Below are 20112 nucleotides of genomic sequence, written 5' to 3' on the forward strand. Positions count from 1 at the left end.
GGATGATAGAGCACCAAGGGAGAGGAGCTTCCTGGAGCAGCCCTGCCAAACCAGCCCTGGACTGTCTGCCTCCAGACCCAAACATGAGAGAGATGCCAACTTCTACTTGCGATTCTTATGTGGAGGCTCTTTGTTACAGCAGCTGAACCTTATCCTAACCAGGACAGCTGTCTTGGAGGGGACTTTTCTGTGTGGTTCCCTTGGTTCGGGTTGCTCCAAGAACCACAGCTGTCTGAAATTCTCAGCTCCCTCTTCCACGTGGTGACAGCCAAGCTCAGCTCCAGCCCACTCTCCTTTCCAGGCACGTCTTTGGAAATCTAATGTGTGAAGATCATTGCTCCCAACTAAACAAGCCTGGAGCTAATGTCTCCCAGGGGCATCGTCTTGTTCTTTCCTCCCACACTTGTGCACCCACCCCCACTCTCTCCCAAAGAGGCAGCCTGTTTTGAAGTATGCTTTCCCTGTGGATATCTGTAGATTCTAATTAAATAACTCAGGAAACAGGCCACCTTGTGTGTGGTGTAACTTGACTCTTGCTAGAAAGATGAGTTTGGAACGCGTAAGTTCCCTGTTAAGCTGACAGATTTAAAAGCTTAATTTGAAAAACTGACCAAATTCCCCTTGCAGTATGAGGGCAGAAAGGGGGGGCTTGGTCAAGCCTTCTTGGCCTGAGCTCTCAGCATGAGGACACAGATATTTGGACTTCCCAGGTGTCTGGCCTTGTCTATATAATTTCTTATATGCCCTGCACCCTTATGGAACCTGCAGTTTTATGGGGAAAAGGAGCGCTAACATATATTAAAATATTAAACTCATTGAGAACATTGTAAAAACAACTGAGCTGTCTTTTTGTTATTGAGTTGCAAGTGTTCTATATTTCCCCAACTATTCTTGCATCTGCATTTTTCCAGTTGAACCTCAGTAGTGCTTCATCAAGAATGGCTAGCAACTTTTGTGCAGCTTAAAAGCAAATGACAAACGTTTAGCCTGAATCCTATTCAACAGATTCTTCAGATGAAATTCTCCCCAGAACATTTCCCCTTGAAATGCCCTGAAAAGATGTGGCCATGTAAATTGTGAAGTTGTTTTAAACACTACTTGTGCGCATGAAGCAGGAATCAATTCTAGCACAGTGTTTTCCTGTAAGCTTGTGATGGCATGTGGATTGGGGTTGTTAATTGCTCTCTGGCCTGATTTACTTTAGTGCAGCACTGACTCAGAGATTAAGGCTGGAGGAGCTCTTTCCAAGATCAGCAGCCCAAGCTGGACTGATGATTATTGCAGCCTCCCAGGGACTCTTACCCCCTCCTGGGTTCAGAACCTAACCCATCCTACACTCCCAGGGTGGCACGGGAGTGATTGCTTGGCTTCATTAGGGAGCAGTGTAGTTTCCCGCATGCATTAGTCCTTGTGGGGCATCTGAAAGGGAATCAAGCATTCTTTATGAGAGTTGCCTAATCCTTGGGGTACCTGAAAAGAGAAGCACGCACTTCTTAGATCAATATTTTCAAGACTTATCTGATGTGAGACTCTGCCTGGGGTTAGAGGCTTGATTGTTTCTCCAGTTTCTCTCTCTTCAAGGCAGGTATGAACTTGAACCCTTGTAATGAACAGCTTGCCTTTTTTTCCCCTTGGGAAATTTGTGTATATATGTGATTATGATGGGGGAAGAGAGGGTAATGATACATGCAAAACTGGACACCTGTGGTGCTTGTTCCTTTACAACTGAGTTTCTCAACTTTAAAAAAATTATCACCCCCCCACTTAAAGACCATTGTTAGACTTTTTTTTTCCTTAACCACCCCTCTCCCATGAAATCTTTTTTTTTTTTTCTTCGCTGCGTTGGGTCTTCGTTGCTGGGCGCGAGCTTTCTCTAGTTGAGGCGAGCGGGGGCTACTCTTTGTTGCGGTGCGCGGGCTTCTCATTGCGGTGGCTTCTCTTGTTGGTGAGCACGGGCTCTAGGCGCACGGGCTTCAGTAGTTGTGGCGCATGGGCTCAGTAGTTGTGGCTCGTGGGCTCTAGAGCGCAGGCTCAGTAGTTGTGGCGCACGGGCTTAGTTGCTCCGTGGCACGAGGGATCTTCCCGGACCAGGGCTTGAACCCTTGTCCCCTGCATTGGCAGGCAGATTTTTAACCACTGCACCACCAGGGAAGTCCCTCCCATGAAATTTTAATACCACAGATATATATCTATTTATGTGTTATATGTGTGTCTGTGTTTCATACATACAAAGAAGAAGATTTTTGCCCCCTTGGGGGTGATGTGGCCCCCATGGAGGATACATGCTTTATAACAGTTCACAGCTATTTCAAGCGATGGCAGCCTCCACCACAGAAAAGTGGGAAGATGGCAGTGTAGCAAGCACATGAGTTAATGCACTTAAAAGGCATAGCAAAGTGCAGGGCCCATGGTGAGTGCTCAAAATAAATGAGAGCCCTTGCTGTCGTTGTCATTATTATTACGTTAAGGTTGGTGACAGTGAGGTTTGTAACGCTCCCTCAGGCTGCTTGTGGATTCCCCTGGTGCTTGAGGGCTGGTCGGAGGGCTAAGTCAGTACCTTAGCTGGAGCTTCTACCAGAGCCCAATAGGGTTCATAAGGGAGCAGCCGGGCTGGCTGGGGCCTATAGCAAGACAACCCCCCAGGATGCCCCCTGTACACATGGCAGCTGTTCCCAGCTGCCCCCAAGCGGCGCCAGGCAGGACTGCGGGCCTAGTGGTGTCAGATCTGATTTTTCAGAAGCCAGGAATTTGGGATTTGGGGTTAAATATCCAGATTTTTAAGCATTGACTCAATTAAACAACAAGGCTATGTGGGCCAAACAAAAGAGATGAAACCAAGATACGCTGACTTGTCCAGAGCGAGAAGCATAGCTGGGATTCCGATCCAAGTCGTTCAAACCCGGCGCTCCTTCCACTTAAACCAGCCCTTGCTCTCCGCCTCCCAACCCTCCTCGCTTCAGCCCCGTCTGGGACTCTTTCAAGGCCTCTGCCTCCAGGCCCTCCTGCCTGGGGAGGGGGCCCCAGGCTGGGGCCATCCCGGATTGGGACGAATGCGCCTAGCTCCCCTGCCCACCCGTCACCTACTTCCCAGAAGGGCTTGGATTCTGTCTCCAGATGAAGAAGGGCGGACCTCGATCCTTGCTCGGCGGCACCCGGGAGGCCCAGGGCCGGGAGGGAGGGCTGGGCCGGGCGGGAGGAGGCGGGCCGGTGCCGGGGCGAGCGTGGGAGCGGGGACTCGCGGCCGGCGGACCCGGCCCAGCCCAGCCCCTCCCCGCCCCGCCCCGCCCCGCCCCGCCCGACCTCAGAGTCTCGAGATGCAAGCGCGCGTTCTCCGCTCCCGCCCCGCTGACCCCGCCACCCTGGCACGGTTTTCTATTCGCCCGGGTCGCGTGTGGGAGGCGAGGAACGGCGGGGTTCAGGAGCCTGGCTCCCCGCCAGGGCTGTGGCCTTCGGCCCAGGGGCCACCAGGCGGCCGCGCCTGCGAGGCGGACGGGGAGGACGCCGGCCCCGGCGCAGCTCGGCCATGGGCTCCCGCAGCTCCCACGCCGCCAGGATCCCCGACGTGGACAGCATCCGGCGGGAGACCGGCTGTGAGTGCGGCGCATAGCGCCCGGCGACCCGGGGGGGTTCCGGGGGGCTCCGGGGGAGGGTCCCGGGGCCGGGAGAACCTAGAAGATCCTAGCGGCCGGGCTCGCGGGCGGGGGGCGCGTTCACCCAGGGGTCCCGGCTCCGGGCTTGCGGGCACCCAGGTAGCCTCCAGCCGGGGTCGAGGCAGACTGCAGGACCGGAGGCGGGTGGAGGGGGTGGCTTTGGTCTCTTTTGGCCTCCCGGATCTCCCGGGTCCCACCTCGCCCGCTCGGCCCCGGGGCCCGGGTGGAGCCTCCCTCCAGCCAGCCCCCCGCCCCCCGCTCAACCCCCGCGACCGCCTTGGGGATGGAGCGCGCCCCGGGGTCCGGCCGCGTCCCCAGAGTCCTCGGGGAGTCACCGTCCGCCCGCGCCCCCGCAGTCTCGCAGGCCAGTCTGCTCCGTCTCTACCACCGGTTCCGAGCGCTTGACTGGAATGAGAAGGGCTACCTCAGGTGAGCCGGAGCTGGCCTTCTGACCTCTCGCCTCTGCCTCTCTGACCCCGTCCCCTCCTTGACCATGTTCCGTCTTTGCCCCACCCCCCTTAAACTTTGACTTTCCAGCCGCGTGGATCTGCAGCAGATCGGGGCGCTGGCCGTGAACCCCCTGGGAGACCGCATTATAGACAGCTTCTTCCCTGACGGGTGAGCCTCGCCGCGGGTGGGGAGATGGGGGGTGAGAGCTTGTGGGGGGAGGTCGGGGCCTGAGGCAGAGGCAGGGCCACGGCGACCACCGCGCCTGCACCATTGCCTGCCTCCCCCCACCCCCCAGGAGTCTGCACCTAGACTTCCCAGGCTTTGTCAGAGTCCTGGCTCGCTTTCGACCTGTAGATGATGAGGACAACGGAAACCGGGACCCCAAGGAACCCGAGCCCCTCAACAGCAGAATGAACAAACTTCGCTGTGAGTTTGTGCCCCCTACCCGAGTGAGACCCCAGATTGACCACACCCGTTGAGAGGGCCCGGGCACCTTCCACTCCCTCTGTGGGCCCATTGGTGACCCCCGCACCCCACTCCTCCAAGGTGAACTTTTGAGGGAAGAGAACCAAGGAAGACCCACCGTCCTTTTCCCCCTCCGCTCTCTTCCCAGTTGCATTCCAGCTCTACGACCTGGATCGAGATGGAAAGATCTCCAGGCAAGAGATGCTGCAGGTTGGAAGAACCCAAGGGAAGGGTGGGGTGGTTGAACGGAATGGCTGTGGGTGATGGAGGGATGATTGGGGGGTGGGAGATGCAGATGACTGGGGTGTTGGGTGGGGAATGGGAGTGGGTGGGGTTGGAGTGTGGGTTAGTTGGGAGATGGGATGGGGAACATTTGGGTATGAGGTTGGAAATAGATCAGTAGCTCTCAACTGGGGGTGATTTTGCCCCCTGAATGACATTGGCAATATCTAGAGACCTTTTTGGTTGATGGGGTGGTGCTCCTGGAACCTAGTGGGTAGAGGTCAGGAACGCTGGTAAACATTTTACAATACCCAGGGTGGCCCCCCTCCCCCCCCCCAAAGGAGTTATCTGGCCCCAAATGTCAATAGGGCTGAGACTGAGAAACTCTGGGATAGATGTGATGAGGTGGGGGATGGATTTGGGACTAGTTGGAGGATGAGATGGGGGATGGGGTGGAGGATAGATGGAGATTGGGTTCTAAGGTTGGGCTTGAGTAATGAGCTTGGGCACATTATTGAGGTGAGAGTGGGATAATGAATGACAGATGGGGGGGTTGGATGGAGAAGCAATGGGGGAATTATTGGGGGCTGTGGTGGGAAGTGACTGGAATCGGGGGAAAATGAATGAGGGATGGATTACAAAATTGGTACTAACATTTGGGGTGTTGCGGACAAGATTTGGGGGATGGTGTTAGTAGTCCCTGCGCCTCCTCCTTATGGCTGTCTCTGTCTCTTCCTCCACCACCCAGGTACTCCGGCTGATGGTTGGGGTACAGGTGACAGAAGAGCAGCTGGAGAGCATTGCCGACCGCACAGTGCAGGAAGCCGACGAAGATGGAGATGGCGCTGTGTCCTTCCTGGAGTTCGCCAAGGTCAGGATGCCCTCAGGCCTGGGAAGTTGAGAGCAGGAGTCCCTAGGACAGGTGGACAGGGGAAATGAAGTTGGAAGGAGGAGGGCAGAAAGAGAGGGGGTCCCCCAGGGAATCATGGGGCCTGGGAGATGGGAGAGGAGGTTGGAAGCATAGAGGTTTGGAATTCAAGCCTCTTGACTACCACCCATCTCCCCGCAGTCCTTAGAGAAGATGAACATCGAGCAGAAAATGAGCATCCGGATCCTGAAATGACCCCCTTTGTGCCTTTGGGTAGCTTACATGGACCAGTTCTGCTTGGGATTCCTCCTCATGGAGGCCCAGCCCCAGTGAACTGTATTCTTACTTGTACACTGAGCTCTAACTAGGGCCAAGGAGAAAAGCTTGGAGGGGTGTTTACCAACTCATTTGATCTCAGATCTGTGAATCAGCCAGAAAATTTTTGGTTACAAGTGACTGAAAACCCAAATCAAAGGGATTTCAGTTAAAAAGTAATTTTATGGGCTCATGTATTGAAAAAGTGTGGAAGTATCCGGAAAACTGGGAAAGTCTGGAAGTGTCTCAGGCACAGCTGAATCCAAGGACCAAAATGATGCTATCAGGACTCAGTTATTCTCCGTCTCTCATCTCAGCTTTCTTTTGTGTTGTGTTCGTTCTCAGGTGGGCTCTTTCCTTGTAGTGGAGGATGGCCACCAGCAGCTCCAGGCTTCCATCCTACTAGGCTAGTAATGCAGAGGGAAGAGAGTTTCTTGTTCAATAATTCCAAACAAAGAGTCTCATTAGCCCCCCCCTGGAACCTTGTCCTTTCTCCAGGGGAATGGAACTTTCTATTTGGCCAGGACTGTGTCATGTGCTAAATGCCAGAGCCAGGAAATAAGGCCTGAGGAGGACTCAAGATGGGGTAAGGGATGGTTGCTTAAAGGAAAATGCAGGGCTATTATCAGAAGGGGAAATGATGCTGGTCAGGCAAAATCAGAGATATCCATTAGTGTTAGGTTGACTAAATGGAGGGATCCTTGAAGTCTGGCTTCTTAAGTGGGTTTTCACTGATGAAGGTGGGTCGTGGGGGAAGAGGTGATGTAAAAATAATAAACAAGACATACCTTCCTAGAGTATGAAATAATTAAAAGGTTTGGAGAGTACTTCCATTTTGTTTCACGGTAAGATGTTCAAGCATTGGCATATCACAGAAGAGAGTGTAAAAGTCACATAAAATCATGAGATTCTATGTCTGTAGCAAAGCACTCTGGCTATACGTAAAGGAGATGCTGTCGGTACCCCGCTCATATCCCTTCCCAGGCCTGTGCTGGAGTTGTCTTGTATCAACACATTGATACAAGACACATTGGGAGCCAATTGTGCTTCTATCTTCCTGAGTCTGCTCTCAGTGATGTCAGACTTGGTAGCTTGAAATTGCTGCGGTGGGAATATTTACACCATAGACATTGGCAGATGCAATAGTCCAGCACTTTTCTGCTTAGGAGAGCCTGTTTTTAAACATTTATCAGCACATCAGCTGCTAGGCATTCACCATTACTGTATATGTCAATGACTTTTCCCCCAGCTTTATTGAGATATAATTGGTACACAAAAAACTGCACATAATTAATGTATGCAATTTGGTGAGTTTGGACATGTGTATACACTTCTATTACCATTACCATGATTAAGGTAATAGACATATCCATCATCTCCAAAACTTTCCTGTGTCCCTTTGTTTTTTAGGTTTATTTTAACGTGTCGTAGGAACATGTAACATGAGACCTAACATGCTTAACGTATGTTTAAGTGCACAGTATTACTGTTGACTAAGCACTCTGTCGTATGGCAGATCTCTGGAACTTACCTTGTATAACTGTAACTTTTACCCATTGACCAACAGGTTCTCATAGCCCCTTCCCCTCACCCCCTGGGAATCACCATTCCATTGACTACTTCTGCACACTTGACTATTTTAGATGCCTCATATAAGAGGAATCATGCAGCACTGGTCTTTCTGTGACTAATTTCATGCAGCATAATGTCTCCCAGGTCCATCCATGTTGTCATAAAGGGTAGGATTTCCTTCTTTTTAAAGACTGAACAATATTCCATTGTATGCGTATACCACACTTTCTTGATCTACTCATCTGTTGGTGGACGTTTGGGTTGATTATTGTGAATAAGGCTGCAAAGAACATGGGAGTGCAGGTATCTCGTCAAGATAGTGATTTCATTTCCTTTGCACATACGCCCGGAAGTGGGACTGCTGGATCATGTGGTAGTTCTATTTTTAATTTTTTGAGCAACCTCAACGGCTTCTTCCTGCAAGCGTGGGTGACACTGCCCAAGGGCTTTGCCTGCCGCAGGCACGTGCTCAGCCTTTGTGAGGGGCAGGTGGAAGTGCCAGGGAGTCAGTGTCCGTGGAAGCAGCTCTCAACCGATGACAGATGGAAATTGGAGGATAAATACCCGCTTCCTCACCCCTCAGGTGGGACAACAGGGGCACGTTCTCTTCATTCTCAGAAATCTCTAGCAGGTTTGAGCCCCAGCTGCCTATGGTGTTAACCTGCTTGGTATGGCACCCTGTTTGGCTCCTTCTATCCTGTCTCCCTTTTCCCCTGTCAGTGCCTCCTGCGTCACCTCACGTATAAACAGCTAGCTGTCAAAGCGTTGTCTCAGGACGCTCTGGAGAAACTCAACCTGAGATGTGCTAGACCTTCCAGAACACAGGCTCACAACCCTCTGTGGTTGCAGGCGCTCAGTGGGACACTCAGAGGGAGCACGTGTTAGGTGACTGCAGCTCCTGGCGTTTTCCGAGTCCAGGGAGTTTGAGGCCATGTAAAGACTATGCACCTTTGGGGCTCTAGGAACGTGAAGTTGTCTGGGGTGGCACATTAGCCCCACTTCGACTTTTGCATTGTTTTTTTTTTTAAAGGATCATCCCTGGTTTTTATTTATTTATTAGTTTATTTATTTATTTATGGCTGTGTTGGGCCTGCATTTCTGTGCGAGGGCTTTCTCCAGTTGCGGCAAGTGGGGGCCACTCTTCATCGCGGTGTGCGGGCCTCTCACCATCGCGGCCTCTCTTGTTGCGGAGCGCGGGCTCCAGACGCGCAGGCTCAGTAATTGTGGCTCACGGGCCTAGTTGCTCCGCGGCATGTGGGATCTTCCCAGACCAGGGCTCGAACCCGTGTCCCCTGCATTGGCAGGCAGATTCTCAACCACTGCGCCACCAGGGAAGCCCCAACTTTTGCATTTTGATCATATGATTCTGACAGGTGAGGCTCACAGTTGAGGGGAGGGGGCAAAGAGGATATTTTGATTGCTTACGAAATTTTGAGTTTTTGTCAGAGGATTTTTACATGAGCAAAGACTTTTTGATTGAGAGATGTTTGTTTAGTTTTGGGCTCCAAGTAAAGGTGGGGGGAAGGTGTAAATCTCACTGAGTAGCTATGTTTTCCAGACACTGTGGGGGAACATTTGTGTACAGAGAGAAATAGAGGAGAGGGAGAGGGAGAGAGGGAATGCATCTTTATCCGTGGTCTTTTCCCCATTACAGTGTTTCTCAAATTTTCCTGACAGTAAATATCATCTGATTAAAAAGTTCAGACGCTTTGGCGCCATTTGAGAGCTCCTGAGTCTCCAGGGAAATCTATATTTTTAATATGTGATTCTGATGTTAGAGGTCCAAAGACTAAACTTTTAGAAACGCTGACCTAAAGCTTCTGGCCAGGACTTCCCTGGTGGGGCAGTGGATAAGACTCCGTGCTCCCAATGCAGAGGGCCTGGGTTCGAGCCCTGGTCAGGGAACTAGATCCCACATGCATGCCGCAACTAAGAGTTCACATGCCACAACTAAGGAGCTGGCGAGCCACAACTAAGACCAGGTGCAACCAAATAAATAAATAAATATTAAAAAAAAAAAAAGCTTCCGGCCAGGCTCCCGGTGACAGCTACCCGTGAGATGTTCTCCAACAACCACAGGGCACCGGCCATAACACTGGCCCATAGGCTCTGGGTCCACACCTGCTCTCTGCCAGTGAGTAGGGCTCCTGACCGAATAAGGGTCCCTGGAGGACCTGGGGGATCCCCCAGACTCTACTTGCTGTTCTGGTGGGTGAGGGAGCAAACTGTCCCCACTTTTTCTCAGCATGAAATCCTCAGGATCCCACCGAGCTTAGGAGGTTGGAGACCTTTGTCAGGCAGGAGGGCGGGGCATCCGTCTGGCTGCTGTGGTGTAAACTGTCTGAACCTGACCCTCTCGATATCGACCCTGACAGAGTTGCCTGTGGATTTGTTCTGGGGGCGGGGGGCTCTGACGACAGCGGTGGGGAGCCCTGTGCTGTCATCAGCAGTTGCCAAATGCAGTGATTTGTGTACCACCCTCGTCATTGTTGCCATACGGTCTCTACGAGCTGTGCCATTATTTACTTATTATTTGTCTATGAATCGACTTGTTTAAAAATGTATGTATTTGAGCTTATAAAGGAACTGAATATCACTCCTGTAAGTTAGAAACTGCCGTAAACAAAATACATACAAAGAAACAAACAGACAAACAAATGTCAAAAAGAGAGATTAGCAAGTGTTAAAGAGTTGTAAAGACAAACCTGTGGGAAACACAGCTCCTCTGTGGTGATCTGAAGGATGGAGAAAGAATCACCTTTTCATTGTGTGATCTGGGGTTATTTAGAGCTGTGGGGTTACCTCTGAAAATCATCTTGGGTACATGAACGCTGTGTTTCCTACACTTCGGGATCCACTGGCTGGGGGAACTGGAAGGCAGTAGTCCTGGGCCCAGGGACCATTTTGGAGGCAGCCGTCGGTGGGCTGGGCATCCCGCTTCTCGGGCTGGCTGCTGGTCAGCTCGGGTTTGGTGGAGGTTGGGCACTGAAATGGAACCCACTCAGCAGGTCAGGTCCAGGGACAAGTAGCAAGGCGTTACAACAGACGGCTTATTACAGAGCTGGAAATGTTAAGAGCAACAGCCCTTTGCTGGCATTTGTGTCCAGACCTGGTAAGACTGTGAGCTTGGAAACAGGGCCTGTGAACTTGCCTACCTGCTGGGCTCAGATGGCAAAGGTTGTCAAGGGAGGGGCTGAAGGCCTGGTGCTTGGGATCCTCACTTGAGAGGCGCTTCCCAGAGAGGTGTGGGACAGGCACTGGCACTGCCCCCACTTGTTCCACCAGGGCTGCTGCGAAGGTCTTTCGCTGACCTGGGGTTTTCTGGAAGAACCCATCTGCATATCCTGGAAATAAGATGGGAATTCCAGAAGCCCCTTTCCTTGCCAAGGTGACTGAACCTGAGACAGTGTGTGTAGGAGCCCTGGGGAGTAGCACTTAAGTAGTAATGTTGTATAAACCTAATTATGGCTAATCAGGAAACTAATTAGGAATTCTGAACTTGACTCTCAAATACAATAGAAGGAAGCTATGGGTTGTCCTCTGCCCCGCCCAGCCAACACCAATAAAACTCTCTTGATGTTTACGAGGCATTATATAGACTTGATTCTTGGTTATAGAGCTACCCTGAGAATCAGTGTGGTCCATAAAAATAAGTTGAGTTTTGGAGTTCTATTAAGCCTGAGATTGAACCTGGACCCTTTTAATTACTCACTGAACGACCTTGGGTAAGGAACTTTACCCTTCAATGCGTCAGCCTCCAACATCCATGAAAGAGACAGATAACAGCAGTACCTCGTAGAGTTATTATGTCTTGTCCTTCCCCTATGTCACCCCGCCCCCCAACCTGCTTTACTTCAGCTGAGGCCCCTTGGTCCCACCTGTAAACCAGGACTCTGGTCTGTATCAGTCAGGAATCTTTCCGTTGTAACTGGCTTATGAAAGATTAAGAGTTTGTTGGTTCATATAACTGAACGGAAAGTCCAAAGGTAGACCTGGCAAAGGACAGTCCCAAAGGCTCATTGATGTCATCAGAAATCCGTCGTTTCACTCTGCACTCTGCTTTCCTCTGCGTTGGTTTCATTCCCCAGCAGCAATCCCAATGAAAAGGGAGCCTCTCTTTCCCAATAGCTTTGCCAAAAGACACAGAAGTGAACCTCAGCTTAAAGACGTAAACCTCACTATAGCCGGGCGGATGTACCACTCTGATTGGCCAGACTGGTCACATGCTCACCCCAGGAGCTGGAGATTGCAATCTCACTTGTACCAAATGCTGCGTAAAATGTGTGTGTGTGTGTATGTGGTATCACTTCCTTAAAAGAAAATCAGAATGCTGTTGCCAGAAGAAAAAGGCTGCATGCTGGTTCTTGGAAGGCAAAATCAACAGATAACTGTATACTAGTTAAGTGTTTTGTTTTGTTTTTGTTTTTGGCTACAAATAACAGAATTACCAACTAACAGTGGCTTACACGATTGAGACAATTGTCTCACATTATAAGATGTTTTTGGTGGTAGGCAGTCCTAGAGATGTTGAGTGGCTCAACAATTTTATTAAAGATCCAAGATCTTGTTAACCCTCCATTCCTCAGCATATTGGCTTTTAATTCTCAGGTTTGTTGACTCATGGTTACAAGATGGCTGCTGTGGCTCTAGCCATCACACCCTCACAGGAATAGTGTCTAGAACAGGTGGGTGGCCAGGGCAGCTAAAGATAACTCCTTTTGTGTCTGTCTATTTTGATCGCTGAGGAAAATATTTCCCCAAATTATATCCCACTCATAGATTGCCCTTTACTTGTCATTGGCCAGAACAAGAACACTTCTAGCTGTAAGGGAGGCTGGGAAAATGAATATCTGACATCTTCAGACTTCATCATGGGAAATGGGCTTTCCCAATAATAATGAAAGGGGAGAGAAATAACAGCTGTGTAGTATATTATTCTAAGTGTGACTGTGATAGTGGACAACACCTAACTCTTGATGGCTTAAGACAGCAAGAATTTATTCCTTGCTTACACTGTATGTTGTTAGCTGTGGGTCAGCTGCCCTCTGCTCCACATGCCTTCATGCTGCAGGACCCAGGCTGAAGGAGCAGCCCCTGTCAGGGACATGCCGCATGGCAGAGGGACAGCAAAAGAGCTGCAGGAAACGTGGCTAAGTTTCTGTGCAGACCTGCCATATGCCTTGTCTACTTGGATATCATTGGCCAAAGCAAGTCACAGTCTAACTTGAAGTCAACAGAGCAGGAAAGTCTACTCCTCCCATAGGGAGTCATGATGTTCTATCATATGATGTTCTGTTGCTGTGTAGCAAATCACCCGAAAACTTAGCTTAAAACAACCACCATTTTATTATACCTGATGATTTTGTGGTTCAGGGATTCGGGCAGGGCTCAGCTGGGCAATGCTTCTGCAGCACGTGGTGTTGACTGAGGCCACTCTGGTATTCAGCTGGCACACGGGCTGGTCTGGAGGGTCCAACTGGCTTTACTCACAGGTGTGTCACCTTGGTAGGGATGCTTTGAAGTCGGGGCTCTCTGGCATGGCAATGTGAAGGTTGTGGACTTCCTCCATGGCTTGAGAGACAGTGTCCTAAGAGACAGGAAGTGGAAAAGCCCAGGCCGGGAAACTGGCCCAACATCACTTCTGCCATAATGGATCAGGACAAACCAGTCATAGAGCCCACAAGAGGAGGGGAGACAGATTCTCTCTCTGGAGGGGAGGAGTATGAAAGAATTTATGGCCGTCTTTTACTTGCCACACGTGGATATAGGAACAGATGCATAACCTTACAGGGAAGAGAAGTAGACATTTAAAAAAAAATAAATTTGAAGATGGGTCTTACCTTACCAGTTAGCATTTATCATGAAATAAAAATTATCAAAACACTGTTATGTTAAATAGTTAATATTTATCATGAAACCGAAATAATTAAAACAAAGTTGTTAAATACTTAACACACGTGATGCTTATTATATTTGTGTATGCGTAACTATATGTTAGTTAATATTTATTATGAAACAAAAATAATTAAAACAGTTGGGCTATTGCTACAGAAAGATCAATGGGACAAAAAAAGAAAGGACAGCTATACACACACACGCACACACATACACACACACACACATAGTTTATACAGTATGATAAAACATTATACATTTATATATTAGACCCCCCAAATCAGATCACAAAATAAAACATCATGGTTTAAAAAAGGATATAATTGAATATTAATGTAATCTTGAGTGGCCAAGGCTTTTCTAAGAATAACCAAGGAAACTATTGATAGTATTAAATATATAAAAAATTCTGTATATCCAAAAAAACATGAAAAAAGTTAAAGACAAAGGGCAAACAGAAGGATCATTTGTGTTATACATATCAGACAAGGGGTCAAAATCTTTTACATATAAATAGCTCTTTCAAATCCTTTAAAAAGGATGAATATCATATGGGCAAGGATATGAACAAGAAATTTTTTTAAAGAAATACAAATGTCCAAAGTCATATAAAAATGTTCAGCCTCAATGTTGATTAAATTCTAATTAAAACCCTAATTCTTCTGAGGATCACTCTGGTTTTATAAATCAAAAGCCTCAAAACTGGCCCAATGCTTTGACCCAGAGCTCTCATTCCTGGGAATTAATCCTAAGTAAATACTTATGGATGTGCAAAAAGATTGACCTGCTCGATTATTCACCTAAGTATTGTTTATAACAACGTGAAAAACCGGAGTCAATTAACTGTGTGACTGTGGGCGGGGCAGCCTCTGGGTTGTCCCTTCAAGAATGAACTTGTCCTTCACTGCAAGGAGTGCTGGAGCTGGCAGATTCCACCTTTGACCTGTTCAGGATCCGCCGTACTCTCACACAGAGGCCACGTTCTTCTGAGGCAGCCCTGGCTGAGGACTGAGCAAGGTGCAAGAGCCTGGCGAGTTTTGCTCATCCACGGGACTCCTCTAGCAGGAAACTGTGCTCCAGAGCTCCCTGCTGACTTGGCGGAACCTGTGCCAAGTCTGCATTGCGATCTGAGGCTCTCTCTGGCCAATCCTGCTTCTTCACTGTTTTATCTTCCCAGGTGTTACTCCCAACTGCACTCCTAAGTCCGTCTCAGTGTCTCCTTCCCAGAGAACCCGATGAACAGAGACAGGATTCAGTTAGAGTTTGGTCAGAGAAGCAGAACCACTAAGGGTGAAAGGGACTAAGGAACTTAGTATAGAGATTAGACCCTGCACATCTGCGGGAACAGGCCATCAGTGGTCCATTAGTCAGTATGTAAGGGGGTGGCTTTTCTGAATTCTGGTGTTCGGTCTGATGTCGACAGTTGGGAAGGAAAAACATACATGAAGTCGGGGAATGCAAAGATGAACAGGAGCCGGTGAGGACAGAGTGGAACCTGTTACCACCCGCAGCCTTGATGATGTGGGTAACTGGCAGGAGAAGCTGGCACCCATCACATGCATCTCCCAGGATTTGGAGAAGCCAGAGGAGACCCAGAGTTGCTGGAGGAGCCGCAGGCCTGGCTGCGGCCCCACACGGACAAGGTGAAACGGCAGGTCAGCCGCAACGTGTGTGAGTGGCAACAGTGCCATACGCTGACCTTCAGAGCATAAAGACACCTCCTTCACTTCTGCCTGCCCAATCTTGCATACATTTTTCTCATGGCCAACTGTAACCCAGACTATAGGGAAGGGAACTCTTGGAAATGTAGTTCCAGCTTAGCTAAACTGAAGAAGAATGAAGCCACTATAATGGGACTGGTTAAAAATAATACATATTCATAAAATGAGGTGGTATTTATCTATTTAAAATGGTGCTATAGGGACTTCCCTGGTGACGCAGTGGTTAAGAATCTGCCTGCCAATGCAGGGGACATGGGTTCGAACCCTGGTGTGGGAAGATCCCACATGCCACGGAGCAACTAAGCCCGTGAGCCACAACTACTGAGCCTGCGCGTCTGGAGCCTGTGCTCCGCAACAAGAGAGGCCAGACAGTGAGAGGCCCGCGCACCGTGATGAAGAGTGGCCCCCGCTCACCACAACTAGAGAAAGCCCTCGCACAGAAACGAAGACCCAACACAGCCAAAAATAAATAAATAAATAAATAAATAAATATATTTTAAAAAATAAAATAAAATAAAATGGTGCTATAAGGAATTCCCTGGGTGTCCAGTGGTTAGGACTCCGCACTTCCACTGCAGGGGGCACAGGTTCAATCCCTGATCAGGGAACTAAGGTCCCGCATGCTACACAGCACAGCCAATAAATAACTAAATAAATTTTAAGAAATGATGCTATAGATGAATATTTACTGTCATTAAAAGACAACAATATATACATTATAACCCCATTTGTAAAAATGTGTATAAACATATAAAGACAAGTGTTCTAAGACGTTAAACATTTTAAAACAAAAACAAAAGTCTAATTGGGTCACTCCTCTCCTTTAAACTCTTAAACAGTTTTCCACAACTTATAAGGTCTAGTATTCTGGTAGCTGCCCAGGCCCTCTGTAATATGCATTACCTCTGCAGTCTTTTTAGTTTCATCTATTTTTCCTGCATGCCTATTATTCCATGTTCTAGGAGTGCTAAACATTTGAGGTTCTTACTCAGTAGCACCATGTGGTTTCTCACTGATTCTGGCTTTCCTCTTTCCTTGGACTGTCTTTTCCCCCACTCTTAGTTCCTACTTACTATTCAAGACCTTTTCTGGTAGTGCTTTGTTGAGCCATTTGCAACTCAGTAGTTCCCAAAACTGTCTGAACATCAAAATAAATTCCCTGGGAAACTTTAAAAAATATAGATACTTGGGCTTCATCATAGACCTACTACAATAAAAGTTGCAGAGGTAAGGCCAGGAATTTTGTATATATTTTTTGGAAATAGATTTGTCTTCAAGTGATAGAGACCCCAGATAATAATGGCTCAAACAAAATAGACATTTACTTCTTTCTTGCATTAAAGTCAAAGATTACATGACAGCTCTGCTCTGGATGTCTGTTAGGAGGCCAGACTCCTTCCACATTGCTGCTCTGCCATTCCTAGAAAGCTACTCTCCTCTACGTGGTCCAAGTTGGCACACCACTGTGTCTTCTGAATTCCAGCCAATGGGAAGAGAGGAAAGGTGAAGAGGGAGGGCACACACCTTCCGCTGCAGTGCACTACTTGGAAGTTGCATGCATTGCTTCCCCTCACATCCATTGGCCAGTAGCCTCTTAGTCTACTTAGATGCAAGAGAGGCTGGGAAATGTACTCTTTACTTGGGATGCTTAAATCCATAGCTAAAAGTTCTATTTTTTAGAAGAAGGGGAGAATGAATCTGGGAGACAATGGTAGTGTCTACTTCAGTGTTTTTTAAAACCTCAGCTTCCCAGGAGATTACTTCTGATGGTCATCGGGGCTTGGAACTACTGGAAGCTTCTTAGAGCTATCCCAGCCACTGCATTTATCACATCACTCCAGAATTATCTCTTTTTGATGGCCTTCACCTAAGAATACGGCCTCCTTAAGGGCAGGGACAGTATCTATATTTCTGAGGCTGACAGTTGTCTGGCACAGTAGATGCTCAATAGACTTTTGTCAAAGGAATTGAATGGTGAGTTCACATATCCTATGGGCATAATATAGAGTTTACAGTTTCTTTTTCAGTGATTACCAAAGTTTTCTAATGGTTACATCACTCTAAACTATACCATTTGAATTGTTATATTTTTACTAAATTGTAGCTATAAAGGCATAATTATAATAATGACTACTTAATGAGCTAAACCTTTCACAAGCATTACCTCATTTATTTTTTATTTATTTATTTTTTAAAAATTATTTATTTATTTATTTATTTAGGCTGCATTGGGTCTTCATTGCTGCGCATGGGCTTTCTCTAATTGCAGCAAGCAGGGGCTACTCTTCGTTGCAGTGTGCGGGCTTCTCACTGCAGTGGCTTCTCTTGTTGTGGAGCACGGGCTCTAGGCACGTGGGCTTCCGTAGTTGTGGTACGCAGGCTCAGTAGTTGTGGCGCTCAGGCTTAGTTGCTCCTTGGCACATGGGATCTTCCCAGACCAAGGCTCAAACCCGTGTCCCCTCCATTGGCAAGTGGATTCTCAACCACTGCGCCACCAGGGAAGTCCCAAGCATTACCTCCTTTAATTCTTACAATAAACCTGGAGTTAGGTATTTTTTAATTAAGCTCACATTTAATTATGAATGTGAAGTAATATTCTCAAGGTCATGGAGCTACTAAGTGGTGAAGTCCATGGTGCTTACTCTTAATCATTAAGCTATTCTGTCTGTTGAGAAATTGCTGGTTTCCAATCTCATAAGTGTTTCTTTTAATTAAACACTCTTCCTGATTTTCCTTCAATTTTATATATGAATTTTCATAATTATACTTCAGTGGATACTAAGTTGATATTCAAGAGGTCTGCTTGTCGCTTCCCAGCACAACTGTAATTCACAAAATTATTTAATTTAATACTCGGATCATCCACTTCTCATTGAAACCCCCACCAATCTCTTTCCTAACTCCAAGCAAAATTTTCAGACTCAGTTCTGAGTGAATGATTACTTAATTAATTATTAATATTCATTAACATTCTGGCTTGCCAGGCACTGAGCTGAAAGCAGGTGTTATAGGGATTAGCAAAACAAACAGTTCCACTGTCATGGAGCTCATATTCTAGAGAGGGAGGCAGACAATACAACCAAACATATATTAAAGAGTTAAGTTCAGATAAGGGCCAGTGCTGTAAAGAAAGTAAACCGGGGTGATTCTATAGGCAGCAATTGAGGGTGGGGTGCGGTTAGTTCAGATAAGGTGGTAAGTGGAGGCCTCTCTAAGGTGGTGATGCTCGAGGTGGGGCCTCAAGGCTGAGAGCAAGTCTCCCATGGAAAGATTAGGAGGAAGAGCACTCCAGCCAGAGGATAAAGCAAGTACAAAGGTCCTGAGGCAGGAACAGAAAGCGTTTAGAAGTGAAGACAGAGAGTTAAGAGATGCATTGGAAAGAGGGGCAGGGACCATAGTATGTAGGTCAGTATAATGAGCTTGGATTTTATTCCAAGAGAAATGGGAAGTCGTTGGAGAGTTTTAAGTGGGATTGTAACATGATCTGTTTTAAATTTTAAAGAAGTCACTTTGGTTGCTGTGTGGAAAATAAATAAGGGGGCAGAATGGAAGCAGGGTTTGGCAGTTCCTCCATAACTTGAACATGGAATTGCCATATGGCCCTGTAATTCCGCTTCTAGGTATATATGCAAAAGAACTGAAAACATGTTCAAACAAAAACTTGTACTCAGGGACTTCCCTGGTGGCCCAGTGGTTAAGAATCTGCCTGCCAATGCAGGAGACACCGGTTCGATCCCTGGTCTGGGAAGATCCCACATGCTGCGGAGCAACTAAGCCCGTGTGCCACAACTACTGAGCCTGTGCTCTAGAGCCCATGAGCCACAACTACTGAGCCCACATGCCACAACTACTGAAGCCCGTGCACCTAGAGCCCATGCTCCACAACAAAAGCCACTGCAATGAGAAGCCCGTGCACTGCAACGAAGAGTAGCCGCTGCTCATTGCAACTAGAGAAAGCCCGCGTGCAGCAATGAAGACCCAATGCAGCCAAAAATAAATAAATACATTTAAAAAAAACCAAAAAACAAAACGAAACAACAACTTGTACTCAAATATTCCTAGCAGCATTATTCACAATAGCCAAAAGGTAGAAGCAACCCAAATGTCTACCAAAAGATGAATATACAAAGTGTGATATTTCCACATATCAGCCATAAAAGGAAGTGAAGTACTAACACATGCTACCACATGGATGAATCTTGAAAACGTTATGCTAAGTGAAAGAAGCCATACAGAAAAGGCCACATATTGTATAATTCCATTTATATGAAAAGTCCAGAGTAGGTAAATCCATAGAGACCGAAAGCAGATTTGTGCCTGGGGACAGGAAGAATGGATTTTGACTGCTTGATGGGTATGAGGTTTCCACTGGGGTGATGAAAAAAGTTCTGAAAATAGATGGTGGTGAAGGTTGCACAACATTGTGAAAGCATCTAATGCCACTGAATTGTAAACCTTAAAATGGTACATTTTATGTTATTAGTATTTAATCATCATAATAAATGAATTACCCAAGGATTTATTTAAAATGCAGATTATTGGGGGCTTTTCTTTTTTTAAAAAATTAATTTTTATTGGATTAGAGTTGCTGGGGGCTTTTCTTTAGAAATCATGATTCTGCAGGTCTGGGGAATCCTAGGGACATGCCACTGAAAAAAAAAAAAAAAAAAAGTGTGGAAGCAGGAAGACCAGACAGGAAGAGGGGGACTTGGGCTAGGATGGTGACAGTGGCGGTTAGATTTAGAAAGGTATGGGACATATCCTGGAGGGGGTGTCAACAAAACATGCTCATGGTTGGAATGTAAGGTAAAAGAAGGATCAAAGATGGTTCGCAGGTTTTTGACTTGAGCATCTGGTTAGAGAATGGTGCCCTTTATAGAGCAGGGAGATTCTACAGGAGCAATACATTTGGGAAAATTAAGTTTTGTGCCTGCTTAAGCAAAGTTATACCTTT

The 20112-nt window shown here is 47.4% G+C and overlaps 1 protein-coding gene across 1 annotated transcript; it reads left to right on the forward strand.

Annotated features, from left to right (window-relative positions):
- Positions 1 to 3310: 3310 nt before the first annotated feature.
- Positions 3311 to 6784, forward strand: CHP2 (calcineurin like EF-hand protein 2). The gene is made up of 7 exons (XM_068523761.1): positions 3311 to 3590; positions 4007 to 4079; positions 4188 to 4268; positions 4396 to 4526; positions 4714 to 4775; positions 5536 to 5658; positions 5857 to 6784. The coding sequence occupies exons 1-7, from the start codon at positions 3524 to 3526 to the stop codon at positions 5908 to 5910; spliced, it is 591 nt and encodes a 196-aa protein (XP_068379862.1). The 5' UTR covers positions 3311 to 3523; the 3' UTR covers positions 5911 to 6784.
- Positions 6785 to 20112: the final 13328 nt, after the last annotated feature.

This window comes from Eschrichtius robustus, chromosome 16 (genome assembly GCF_028021215.1).
Source record: "Eschrichtius robustus isolate mEscRob2 chromosome 16, mEscRob2.pri, whole genome shotgun sequence".
NCBI classification, from domain to species: Eukaryota; Metazoa; Chordata; class Mammalia; order Artiodactyla; family Eschrichtiidae; genus Eschrichtius; species Eschrichtius robustus.

Excerpts from the sequence above, each read along its gene's own strand:
- CHP2 (XM_068523761.1), top strand. The coding sequence starts at position 3,524 with ATGGGCTCCCGCAGCTCCCACGCCGCCAGGATCCCCGACGTGGACAGC. Across the intron at positions 3,591-4,006 it reads CATCCGGCGGGAGACCGGCT|TCTCGCAGGCCAGTCTGCTC; the intron begins GTGAGTGCGGCG and ends GCGCCCCCGCAG. Across the intron at positions 4,269-4,395 it reads GACAGCTTCTTCCCTGACGG|GAGTCTGCACCTAGACTTCC; the intron begins GTGAGCCTCGCC and ends CCCACCCCCCAG.